The 13,537-nt window shown below is 43.9% G+C and overlaps 2 protein-coding genes across 2 annotated transcripts in view; one reads left to right on the top strand and one right to left on the bottom strand.

The window, feature by feature from the left end:
• Positions 1 to 4,910: 4,910 nt before the first annotated feature.
• LOC108555721 (uncharacterized) lies at positions 4,911 to 6,133 on the bottom strand. Its single transcript, XM_017911504.1, has 5 exons — positions 6,071 to 6,133; positions 5,777 to 5,924; positions 5,622 to 5,704; positions 5,275 to 5,428; positions 4,911 to 5,116 (listed from the first exon to the last, which is right to left on the bottom strand). Exons 1-5 carry the CDS (start codon positions 6,131 to 6,133, stop codon positions 4,911 to 4,913), a joined length of 654 nt encoding a protein of 217 aa, XP_017766993.1.
• A 676-nt stretch (positions 6,134 to 6,809) lies between these two features.
• Positions 6,810 to 13,537, top strand: part of LOC108555790 (probable ATP-dependent RNA helicase CG8611) — an 11,520-nt gene continuing 4,792 nt past the window's right edge. The window contains exons 1-7 of the mRNA XM_017911611.1: positions 6,810 to 6,869; positions 6,936 to 7,778; positions 7,861 to 8,127; positions 8,198 to 8,418; positions 8,504 to 9,152; positions 9,229 to 9,459; positions 11,766 to 12,108. Coding sequence (XP_017767100.1) covers positions 6,810 to 6,869; positions 6,936 to 7,778; positions 7,861 to 8,127; positions 8,198 to 8,418; positions 8,504 to 9,152; positions 9,229 to 9,459; positions 11,766 to 12,108 — 2,614 coding nt within the window. The remainder of the gene's footprint in view (positions 6,870 to 6,935; positions 7,779 to 7,860; positions 8,128 to 8,197; positions 8,419 to 8,503; positions 9,153 to 9,228; positions 9,460 to 11,765; positions 12,109 to 13,537) is intronic.

Raw genomic sequence — 13,537 nt, 5'->3', positions numbered from 1 at the left:
GCCTCTCGTCGTCCGTCGGCAGCGAGAAACGCTCGACGTCAAAAGCAAAGCTCAGAGGCAATCATGAGCTTTCGAATGCAAAACAGCAGCTTTCGCCTAGCAGCACTCGGCACTTTTACATTTAAATGTAAACTCGCTGAGTGCGCGCCGCAGAGCCACCCTCGCCATATCCTCCCCCATCTAGCAACGGACCCCATCTCGACCCCCTTCCCGCCCCCTCGCCCTCGCGCCTCTCCTCGTCACTCCTCTGCACATCGTGCACCCCTATCCGCGTACCGTTTCCATCTACCTCCTCTGCCACCTCCTCCTCCCTTTCGAGGACGTAGGCGATATGGCGGAGGCGCCTGGATTTAATATTTTACACCTCAAATGTTGGGCGCGCGCGCGCGCGCACGCCAGCCAGAAATGCAAAACAGCTCGTCGAGTATCCCTCGGGTTGCCCCTCCGTCGCCGTCCATAACGATTCCCTCCCCTTTCGGCTTAGATTGGATTTAAAACGCGCTAATTTGTCGAGCACGACGCGACCCACGCTTTGCACAACCCCCGCTCGCGTGTCTTCGACCGTCGTCCGTGTGACCGTGCTCCTTCTGTAGTCGGAACTGCGTACAGTCGCGCGCCTCTTTGCCACAGGGGTGTGTAGAGGTGTGTGGGCACGGTGGGCCACATCTAAATTTAAAATCTGCTTTGCATAATGCCCGACCTCGTCGTTGCTCGTCGACCCCGGGACCGCCTAATTGCGGCCTCGTTCGAGCCCCGTGTCCCTTCGACACCTACAGCAGCCATTCTCGAAAAACCGGCTCCTTCCGCCCACCACCCCTCGCTCGCTTCCGCCACTTTGAATCGACCGACCAGATAACCGGACACACCGTTCCCCTCCTTCTCTTCCCAGTCATCGATCTACCGTTTCTACCAACATCGATCTTCGTTTCTCCAACACCCTATGTGAATGACACCCTACTACGCATTCCCCGTTCCGCGGACGTCTATATCCCGAGAAAATCGAATAAACGTCACGGAAGATTTCCGCTTTTGATTTTATCGCCGTCGCATACTCGGAGCTGTTAGATCTCTCGATCGACCAATCGATAAGTATCGTACAAGCACGAGAGCACGTAGCCGGGTCATATCTTTCGGCCGATCGCCGATAATTACGAATTACCAATCACGTGGCTAGGTAACAATGTCGCGCTCGATTGATCAACGTGGGGGAACCTCGTCGAGGACGTCGGACGTCGAACGAAGGAACCTCGCTTCCATCCGTTCTTCCTTCCAAGGATAATGGCCGAAGTAATCTAGCTTAACACGGCGATACGGTGTGAAATGAAATATCGCGTATCGGGCCGTAATGGCTGCCCGTACGCGGAGAAAATTCGCGTTTCTCTGCTAAATGTTGCGCGCTTGGCAACAAGCTTGTCTCGAATCAAGGGTTGCAAGTGGAATTTATATACGACGCGAAGATCAAGGTGGCCAAGGATTCGACGAGGATTCCGCACACGTGCGTACAGATTTCCATCCCTCGCCCACTAATACAGTCATCGTGGCGCATTGTCCAGGAAACTTTGTCACGGTGGTCACGGGGTAGATCGCTCTGTATCGTGTTTAATGTAGTATTAAACGCAGCTATTGTGTCCCGTCGTCCATCGTGTTCGTAAATTTATTTCCTCGCTTCCCCGCTGTCCATCCGTCTCTCCTTAGAAAGGAAAAAAGCACGAGCACGTGCCACCCCCGTTAGGACGCAAAGAAATTCGAAAGTAATGCGATTTCGCCCGTCTGTATTCGTTTCTCGGCCAGCACCGGTCATTGGTCCGTGTTCCAAGACTTCTATCCGCAAGGGTCGAAGAGGAGGAAAAAAAATCGTGCCGCGAGACAGGGGTTAGGTATCCTCCTATTCACATGCTAAGACGTTTCGCCGATATTCGCATACGACTCTTGGCAAACAAACTTTTCGGCCACGACACGCGTGATCTCTACTCCGCCCCCTTTTTTTCCCCTTTTTTCCCCCTTCGTCTTGTCCACACTGGTCGAAATTTGCAAATTTGGCACGCAACCGAGTAGGATCTGGAAGGATTATTCGAAGGTCAGATGACGGGACGACGTCCTCACGGGTGATTGATAAAAATGAAATTTCCTACAGCGAGTCGCGAGTCAGATGGAGGGGCAAACGGATAGAGCGTGTATTCGAAAGAGTACATGCCTCTTACCGTCGTTACTGGCAGTTTCCTGCGATAACCCCAGCATTATACTAGTGGCCCCTGAATAACAGGGGAAGAGAATTCACAATGGGCCACAATGACTGAGCCAACATTACGAATTAGGCTCGGTTACGCGTTTATTGCTGATTCCGGTCCAGGACAGCGGCGTCGCAGCGTATTTTCGAATCCGTGCGAGCGGGCGAAGCAGCTAGAAGCTACACGCTCGCAAAAGGACGCCACTGCGGAGATGCGAAGTATTAGCATTGGTTAGCTTTATGGGGCGTTCAGTTCCGCCGTTCTATCATCCTCTCTTTCGCTCTCGCGACGCTCGTCTTTTCCCTCTCTCTTTCCCGTTCTCGTTCGGGAGAGAACGAACGCGGCAGATCAATAAAATCTGTCTGTCTGGAAAAGTAATGCCAAATCGACTGTCCGTTTTTGGCGGCGAACAAATAAATGTGACAAAAGGAGTGGAACGGCTGCGCGCACCGACCATTCCGTCCAGCAGCCAGACGCTTTAAGGTTCGATTTCCTACTAGTTCGAGACGAGCGAATCTATTTGCCAAAACATCGAAAGAAATCGGCTCTAGGACGCGATAGCGAAACAGTGTTCGAAACGAGAGACGGAAGTAAGTTTTACGGTATAAATGGTCTTTACGGAATATTGATCGGGAACGGTGTCTTCTGGAAGGATCGAGGCACCCGACGTTGATGGAAAAATTTGTTTTTTCACGGTTAGGTGACTAGCAAGACCGGAGAGCACGACAAGGGAACCGAAACTGGGACGCAATAATTATTAATCAATTTCGTATTAATTGTTTTCTGGGCGTCGAGCTTAAGTGGGATGTTGTGTTCTGGCTTCTGGCAAGCTCTGCCCCGTAACCAGCCAAAGTGTCATACAAGAAGATTAATTACGTCGCACCACCCTTTATGTACGCCATGCGTGTGACTACCCTCCTCCTTAATCCTTGGACACTCGTAAAAGTATTTCCAGTCGTGCGAAGATATCGAAGAAAAATAGGAAACATCGTGTCATCGTGCCAGGAGATGTTTTCTGGGCAAATGATATTCGACGAATAGTCGGTGTTGTCGTGAATAATTAAAGCGCCGGTTGTTTACGAAATCATCACGCTTATTATTGTCTTTGTCATTTTACAAGTTTCTCTTTATTCAAGACACTCCATCGTTTATTAAGTTTCATAAAAATGACAAGAAACGCAACTTAAAAATGTAACAGCCGCAGGTACGAGTCTAGATTGATTTAACCTCGGATCAGAAGCTCCTCGCTTTTCCGAGTAAGCAGGACTCTTTGGCAGTATCTGCTACTCTTCGCGAAGTTGCTTTTCGTGATTGCACCCCGGTTGGTGGAAAAAAAGGGGTACGCGAAAATAAAAGAGACCCGAGGGAATAAGATTCTGCCGGTACTCCGTTTTCGATCCACGAAAGAGCCAAGTTAGTTTTATTTTACAATCCATCGGCTTCCACGACACGGAGGGGTGAGTTTCGCCGTCTACTGGTACTCCAGTCGAAAGACGAGAGAGAGAGAGAGAGAGAGAGAGAGAGAGAGACGACGGACGGTGGTTGGAATCCTTCTGGATGGTTGGACGAGCGTCGAGGAGGGTGCACGAGTTGCGAGGGGGCGGGACGGCTGTCAACTAGTGTTTTAAAAGTTTGCGACAGCCTACAAATTGGCTCGCTCAGTTCTTTTTAAAAGCACCACCAACCAACCACGTCGTATACCCCACCGTGTCTGTCCTTCATGTTCGCAGCCGTATCGTTGAACGGGAAGCTTTTATATGTGTGTATATATAAAAAAAGGAAAAAAGGGAAAGATAGAAATTGTGAAAAATTCGCAGTGTAAGAGGATATTCTAGGATATCGTGAAAGTTTGGCCCGCTGGTGCGTTACTTTCCGACGAACGCAAATGATCGCCTAGGAACGTGGCGAAACGCCCCAAATAAATCGCTAGAAGGGGGCTTTTTCTATCAGCCATTGTGCGCTCGATCATTATTCTCGAGAGTTTCGCGAAAAGTTCCAACCATTTTCGGACAAATCGACCTCCATCTAGGAGACGCCGGTCCCCGTATAGGGAATATGCTTGCGCGCGATTCAAATCCCGGAAGTTTAAAAGTATTTCGACGTAAAACGTGGCCATTTCTCATATTTTCTATGCAGCCACGCTCCGCCGTGGGCGCATTTGATACACTCTATTAGTCGCATCCCGGGACTGATTTATCGAGTTACCCGCATTATTATACATTTTCCCCGTTACGGGACCGAGATTCATCGTATTCTGGTAGTTTGCCTGCTCTCCGCACATTCCATTAGTCGCGAGTGATCAATGGTTATTATGCGGACTTAAGATTCGAATCTTTTCCAGAAATGGAGTTGCTTTGAGTAAAAACACAACTACGAAAAGAACAAAAATGCTGCCTGTACGAATCTGTTTAAGGAACCAGCTACTTTATAAAAGAAAACTGCAACTTTCGAGTAGTCCTTGATTTTTGCTAACGTTTAAAAAGGGGAAGGGGTCAAAGCTATAAATAAATATGCTAACTTAAAGGCACTTAACTTATCACGCGCAGACAATTTATCTAGATAATTAGCTAGTTCCTTGATCCTTGACCGTGTTCCTAACCCGAAGAACGAACAAAAATAAGTACTAACGTGCAACGCAGACAAGTCCGCGAGTTTAACCTCAAATTTGCCCTTATTGCACGGCTATTTCGGTAAAACCGTCGGTGGTCTCGGTGATTCGAACATCGAGAAATTCTGCGCGAGGAAGGATGGCGACTTTGGTCCGTTACTATTGTTCGGTTGTGTCACTGTTGCTACTTCCGTCAGTGGTTCATCTGTGCAGTCCTGTTGCTGGATCGCCCATTCTCTTCGGGCAGCCTGCACCACTATCCATAAGTACGTGGACAACACTAAATCGAGAAAATGTAAACTTTATTCGTCGTTCGATTTCACGGTTCGATTTCGTATTAAAACAGCAGCAACTGCGAAAATATTCGATGGTCGAACTGTAGTTTGATCATGCATAATATCCGTAACGCATTTGCCTAGGTAATTTTAACGTACTTACGTAGATAGACAGTGGACACTGGAATGTACCACATTGATTTATCGTAAACATTGTATTGTGGTTCGTGCGTCAGATGAATAGACAGCGCCACAGTCTGATCTATTATGCTAATCATTTGCAAATACATCCAAGGCACGGCGCACTTAGGTTTCCTCTGTGAACGTACGCGGAAGTTAGCAAGATCGTTAGCGAGTTTAAGCAAGGCTGCTACGTGCCGAAAATACGTTTTTCAAATAAAGAAGTCTACGATCGATTCACTTTCAATACACGATTACGAGGCTCGTTCTCTTTTGTCATTTTCGTGTCGCGGTTCGAACGTGAAATTAACCAACTAGATTTATACTCACGGAAATTGATCCTAGGGCGAGAGAGGCACTGGCCAGTAAAAACGATATTGTGTACACGAGAAGAAAGACCGCCGCTGTTTGTGCTAAGATTTTTATTCCAAAATTAGTGTCACGAGATTCGTTGGAAAATCGCTAACGTTCGTTTTAGAGCCTACCTTTCTTTTTCACTTGCAAGTTTCGTAAAATCTGCATCCAATTCAGGCCGAACACACCCCAATCGTCCACGCAATCGAAGAAATCATTATCTGTCCCTCTTGAGAAATAATTGCTCATGAGCAAATTTATCATGAGTATAGATAACGACTAGAAGAGTACGGAAACAAAATGAAAGTGGTAACGTTCACATTCTTTGTAAAAACGAATTCGAGAAATAATTGAATAATAGTTTTCCTTTCGGTAATATACGTGATAACGAATTTAACGTTCCGATACGATTGTTTGTCACTCACCATCGTGTAGGTACTGATGAGCCTTGTGGCTAACGGCAGACCGATACAACACAACTTCTTCATGTCGAATTGTTAACGTCTTGATACGATGAACAACGAATACGAAATGCTCGAACGAGTCGGAATGATCACGGTTTTCGTTACTGCGTCAAACGACACTTAACTGATACTTTGTAAAAAAAATGTAAACACACATCATGTTCGCAAGTAAATACGCGCTCGAATTTCGAAACAACGAAATATAGTTCCCGACTCGATTGATCTGCGTATACTTCTTCGTAAACCTGCGCTCGAATCATTACACAGTGTATCGATAATATCTCTAATCGATAATAATTAAACGCGCTAGAAGGACGAAGCATGACATTATTCTGTTTGATTATCTGCACGTGATACAACGATGGCTATAACAAATATGATTACCTTATTGAAGAACGTATACTTGGAAACACGAAATATGGTAATAATAATATATGTATTTCAGGAAATATGTTTTATTAAATTTTTAATCCAAGTCAAACATAGATTAGAGCTTCGACGATAGCCTCGAAGCCAGCCGCGCGCTACCTTCTGCGCATGCTCGACAGTGACTGAACCAGTCGAATACAAATGCATGCTTGACATGTGCTCCTAGGTTAGGTTTCGTGTTTCTGTATATTGTGTTTACGTTTTTAACAATTGTAAACGTGTGCAGTGTTTTTTTTTTTATAGTGAAGACTAGAAAAATTGACAGATCCAAATGACTGTACAAGATATGGATATTTACTTGAACGTTTCTACAGATCCTGTGGGCAACAAGGTAGGTGAAAGGTTAATAAAGTTTGTGCAATTGGTATTTTAATAGAGAATTGTATTCTTTGAATAGAAAACAGGAATAGAAGATGATTCTATTCTTAGTTTCATGAGGAAGCAAAAAAATGCAGTAACGAAAAGTAAATCAGATACAAAGAGTAAATCAGAAAATGTTTCTGTTAAGGAAACTAGTAATACTAAAAAAAGAATTAAACAAAAGTCTTTAAAACAAATTGTTGCACAAAGATTGCAAAAGTCTAGTACACCCGATAACAGTCAATCTTCTATTGAACGAAATAAACTAAAGACGCAAGTAAATATTAAGCATAAGCAGTCACAACGAGAAGTATCGAAAGCATCTACAGAAATACATAAAAGCGATAGAGAAAAAAGTAACAAAACTGAAGAAACTTCCAATGAACCTATTATTTCATTCACTAAAGTTACCAAAGAAAATTTTGGTAAAACATTATTAGCAAAGAGGAGAAATACTACAGATAGAAATTCTAAAAAAACACTGTCTAGCATTTTTTCTAAGTCATCAGAATCTGAAACGAAAGATGTTAGTTTGTTAAATTCGTTAAGAGGTGTAAAAGAGGAAAAACAAGTTATACCTAAAAAGAAAATTAAAAAGATATCCGAAGAGGAATCTAAAAAAGCTTTCGATTCATCGGAGAAAGTAAATCTTGGGAAGAAAAAGAAGAAAAAACAACCAGAGAAATTGGAAATTGAAAATAATGGAAAGGTAGAAGATAAAAAGAACACAAATGTTTCTCATAAATCTATTGGAAAAATATCTTCCTTATTTGGGCATAATCCAGAAATACCAAATATTGGACAAAGATTAGTAAAACCAATAAATGAGCCAGTATTTACAGGAACAACCTTTACCGATCTTGATATTAACCCTTTCATGGTTAGTATTATCTATTTATAATACACAAACAGCGTCTTTAGTATAATAATATGTTTCGTTAACTGTGAAAATATCTCACCAGATATCTAATTTGGAACAAAACATGCGTATCACTAAAATGACCGTAGTTCAACAAAAAGCAATTCCACAAATACTTTCAAGAAAAGATGTTCTAATCAGATCTCAAACTGGTTCTGGAAAGACATTAGCATATGCTTTACCCATAGTTGAATGTTTACATAAAATCAGACCTAAATTAAATAGAAATAGCGGTTTAAAGGCTCTTGTGGTTGTACCAACTAGAGAATTATCATTACAAACTTACGAGTGTTTCTTGAAATTGATAAAAGTAAGTGCTGTATCTGAAATTACTTATTAGACGCGTGAACACATTTTGATTCATTTTCAAACGATTTTAGCCATTCACGTGGATCGTACCAGGTTATTTGGCAGGGGGTGAAAAGAGGAAAGCAGAGAAAGCTAGGCTACGAAAGGGGTGCAATATCTTGGTCGGTACACCGGGTAGATTGTTAGATCATATAAAACGAACGGCAGCTTTAAAATTGAACGACGTTAAATATTTCGTTCTAGACGAGGCGGATAATATGTTCGATATGGGATACGAAAAAGATATATCCGGGTACGTTACTTTAATTAAAGTCACAACGATACATACGAACCAGTCTATAAAAGGTAAACGTTTTTTCTCTATAATAAAATTTCAGTATAGTGAGTGCTTTGAAGGTGACAACTCCAAGTCAAAATACGGGATACGATGCCATGAAAATGTTACGGGGAAACATAAAGAAGGTTTTCACCGACGAAGACTTGGATCGTATAGAAAAGAATGAGGATTTAAAAGAATCAAGAGACGATGACCAAGGAGATTCAATCGTCAAGCCAAACAAGAGCACAGATTCAGAATCTGAGCGTGATTGCTTCGAAGATAAACAAAAACAAGTGTATCATTCGAGCAGCGATACTGATTCCGATCAAGGCGAGCCTTATATTAAATCAAAAAAATCAGATAGGCGGAAAGTTTGCAGAGATTTTACCGCAAAAAACGAATCTGACGTACGAAAAGATAAGACGCAAGAGAAAGAAGATAATAATAGCAGTCAGGATGAGTCAAGAAGGCAGACAATTTTACTTTCCGCAACATTGACACAGGCGGTAGAAAAATTAGCGGGTCTTGCTATGGATCGTCCGGTGTTCATTGATGCCGCGAAAGAGAATTTAGAAACGACCGGTGTCGACGAGAGTGAGCTCAACGAGGATTTAGTGGTCCCACAAAGCGTGAATCAAAGCTATATCGTTACCCCTCCGAAACTGAGGATAGTGACCTTAAGTGCATATATCGCAGGAAAGTGCAAGGTAGATTTGCCATATCAGATTATTTATTCTTTCATCTTACTGAAACTATCACAAATATTGTTCTTGCCATTAACAGAGCCACGGTCAACACAAAATATTGATATTTATGGCTACTCAAGATATGGTTGATTATCACGCCGAGATTTTATCGTCGGTATTAACTAAACCTATCGACGAAGATGACGATGATTCCGACCCTTTGGTCGACGTGGAATTCTTCAAATTGCACGGCAGCATGAGTCAAAAAGAGCGAACCGAGGTGTTTAAAACTTTCAGACTGGCAAAAAGTGGGGTGCTGCTTTGTACGGTGAGTAGCGTTCTATGTAATACTAAAATCTAGACATTTTCAATTGTTTTGCAACGGGTTACGCGGGCAGTAAAAGAAAATCATGCGATGACTTTATGAAAGAACGACGAAACCGTTCTGCGGGAGAAAAAATTATTATAAAAGAGTGGGAAAGGAGAGAAGCGGAGAAAGAGAAGGAAAGAGCAGAAGAAAAGCTAGGGATACCGGCGGCACTCCCCGAGCAGTAAATTACCCCGTGGCTTATTCTTTCAGGGCGGAATTTAATATCTCTGGACCCACGCTGTGTCCGGAGGTTAAAAATTATGCGCGCACATGAGGCCTTCGTAACGAGTATAATTATGATTGTTTGCCCGTTATGTGCCAGCCCCTTCTTTAATTGTTTTCTACTTTTAAACAGCGAATGCTTACATTAATGATACTTCTCGTAACAGGGAGATTTGATCGGGAAAGTGCTGCAAAGAATACTCGCGATGACTTCTAATTTTGGAACGCGAGCATTGGCCTGAAAGGCAACGCGTTATTTCCTATGTATTATCTCGGAGAACAACGCGATGTTGCGCTTTTCGATCAGCTAGACAACTTTCTTTCGGTTACTAATTGCTATTCGTAGTACAATTAATCGTGTATCGATACAGTGGATCAACTTTCTGTTATATCGTGACTTCACGACAACTGCTTAATCATTATAATTACCGGTGAAAGTGATCGATCCTGGCGTCCGATAAATATCGTTAAAAAATGCAGTAATAATTAAATTCATTAACGTTTACTTTGCAATTCCCTTCCTTGGCAGTTAGCAGGAATTTAAAGCGCCACTTGGACGAAGAAAAAGGAAGAGATCATCAAAGTGCAGCGGAATGCACGAATTCTAAAATTCATGATCCGCGACACGCAACAGTATTACACATTGCTCACCGCGAGGATTAATTTCTTTTAATCAGGCGATTGCATCGTTGATTCAACACGTGTTTCACGGTACTCGCAATAGCCTGCCATTATTTCTTCTACCTTCTTCGTTATACTCTATACAAAGCGATTAATTGCTGTCAGGATTCTCAAACGATCGGATTAAGGAGCATCTAATGGAAAACGAGAACTTTGTCTCGATATTGTTCGCCTTTGTCAGAGAATTTCGGCGCTTTACATTCGAAAGGTAGAAACACGCTGATCCCAGAGAGCATGAACAACGATGGCAGCCGCCCACATTTTACAGCGTCACTTGAACGAAGATTCTATGGCAGCATTATTAATTTCCACGTTGAAAACTCACGAGAGCCCCCGCGGATGGAATGTTCCGCGGCTCTCAGCGGTGGTGAATCCGGATCCACGAGGTGATCTATGGTCCGAGTGAGATGTTTTGAGCGGACGATCCGTTCTCGATCCTCCGAGCCACGATCGCGGCCTCTCTCCTAAACGATCGTTTGTCTTAATCGCTGCCATCGATCGCTCCTCGTCCCTGTTTTCGTTACATTATATCGCACCGGTGGCAGCTGCGGTGCTTGTTTCATCTAAAGATACGTGGGCGTCCCCGGCCGATTTCACTTTATCAGACTATCTTTCGCTCGAGTTCTAATCGGACTTGTTTATATCCGTCGATCAATTATCGCGATGTTAAAATATTCCTTCTCAAGGAAATTGCTAGATCGTTTTAGATAATATATTTGTAAAACGTTTATCGATAGAGGAATGCTGCTATAATTAGCAGCGAAAAAAAGGGGGGGGCAGAGAAACCCGCGACGATAAAACACCGATCGTCGGCCGGTATTTTATTTCCATAGGGCAAACTTCTTTCTCGTTTTCCTTCACCCCGGCGCCTGGACCGTTGCGTCGTGGCTCGGCGTCGAATTAATTCGATAAAAAGATATAAAAAGGAGGAAGACAGACACATCCGTATCGTGCCGCGAAAGAATTTTCGGGGCCACGACGCCCCCCACTGGTGGTCCGGGATTAGTCTCCAGGGTCGTCAAGCAGAAACTCGATGTGCTTCGTTCGGTAAATCATTGGTTAACCGAACGCAAGGAAATCAGGGCCGTGCTCAAACGTTCGCCGTTGGGGTTCCACAGCGGGCGCTCGCTGCCAGCCGCGCGCATTCACCTTCGTACAAAACGAGAAATCGACACGGTTTGTAAGACATTTGTACCAGCAGATCGCACGCTCACGGTCCTTGCTCTTGCCTCGCGGATTATCGAGGAACAAGATGTTCGGATCACCGGACACCGGGGACCAAAACTTTTCCCTGTCCCGATCTTTCTTAACCGCGCTTTCAATCCCGAAAATCGATCACACGCTCGGTTCTCGTTATCCAGGATGTCGCAGCCCGAGGTTTGGACGTGCCAAAAGTGGACTGCGTGGTTCAGTACACGGGACCGACGTCGGCTAGGGACTACGTGCATCGAATCGGTAGAACCGCGCGGGCTGGTTCTTCCGGTTCGGCGACGATCTTCCTAACACCGCCAGAAATTGAATTCGTACGAATGCTCGAGTCTAGACGTATCAGGATCAGACAGGAGAACATGGACGACGTCTTGGATAAGCTTCTGGGCCCCCTGTCCAAACATTCCTCGGTTCATAACGCCGCTATTGCGCTGCAGAATGAATTCGAAACCATGGTGATCGAGGACTCGAAGCTACGGGAAAAGGCGTACAAAGGTGAGTCGGATCTTTGAATACGCTAAATAATTCGGTAGACGCGTGCAACGAGGGTAGAAGTTTAACGGAAAGACGAATGGACTTTATGGTTTTACGCTTAACGCGATTTTGATTTTAACCTTCGCCGCGATGAGACGCAAAGTACTCGTGAAATTTAGCGAAGGATGAGGGAACACGCACTTCGATTCAGTTGGATCGGAACGAAAGCGAGCTGACTTCGGGGTACGCTAAGCCAATTCCAGCAGGCACCCTATTCGCATATAAAGTAACCCCTCACGCGACCACGTTACCGAGCCTTCGCTCTGTCTCGGCTTTCGTTTGCCACTTGGATATTTACATACTCTCTGGATGAGGAAGGATGATCTTGTTTGCCATGCTACGGTTCCTCTATTAGAGTCGTTAGTCTGACGAATTTATTTGCCGCGATAATAAATCTATTGGGTCGCGATGATTCGAGTTGCATTCGAGGGGTGTGCTGCTGTATTTATCCTTATGCTCGGCTATCGTGGCCATACTTTATGCTATAAAACTGCAGTTTTGGCATGCCAGAGAGAAAGAGAGAAAGAGAGAGAGAGAGAGAGAGATATCCAGTCGATAGTCAGCGTTGCTCGAGGGTGATCGATTCCAAAACGAAAAATAAAGGCCATAAATCTTTCTAAGAGGTTTTTGAATTTCGTAGTTGTATCACGTCAAGCGTGGCTTTACACGAAGGTTAGCCACGGTTTTTGAGCGCTTAGCCGCCTCCAGATTTGAGTGACGGTACACAGTTAACCACTTGACCGTTCCTCTACGTGCCCCGGGTGATTGATAGATTAATTGTCGTTGATAATTCGGCGCTGCACTTTCCATGGGGGTGCGATGTGACAGAGAAATAGAGAAAGGGCGTGGAAGCAACAGACGAACACGAACGAGAACTGGTTGTAATTCCCGAGTAAAAGCGTAATTTTATTTTCGCAATCACTCGAAAAATATAAAAATAAAGAAGCAAAAGTATCAAGCAGCCTATAGTCATATCTCCGTTCTTCGCAACCCTCAGAATTTAATTCGTGACCGATGTAGGGTCATGGCAGGGTGCGTAGAAGTGGAAATCTTGCTAATTCGTAACATTATCACCCCAATAGAGCCGAACAGCCCTCAATAGCGAACACAAGTCCATGGAACAACCCCCTGGTCTTCCACCACCACCACTAACCAAAGAGATTCATCCACTCCACGCCGTATATATGTGTCGTCCTTTATACCAGTTCTCACCTATAGTCTTTTCACTCTAACTTTGGTAAATATTCTCGATAGACCACGGCCTCTATTAAACATAGAAATTTATAATTTTCCTTACTTGTTTATATTTTTGATGTTCATATTTGCAACCTTAAACTCGATAAAATTGTACACCGTAAATAATATACATTTTTCTTTTTTTTTTTTTTTT

This window comes from Eufriesea mexicana, unplaced genomic scaffold (assembly GCF_001483705.2).
Source record: "Eufriesea mexicana isolate 0111107269 unplaced genomic scaffold, ASM148370v2 scaffold265, whole genome shotgun sequence".
Classification (NCBI taxonomy): domain Eukaryota; kingdom Metazoa; phylum Arthropoda; class Insecta; order Hymenoptera; family Apidae; genus Eufriesea; species Eufriesea mexicana.
This window is presented reverse-complemented; position numbering and strand designations above follow the sequence as displayed.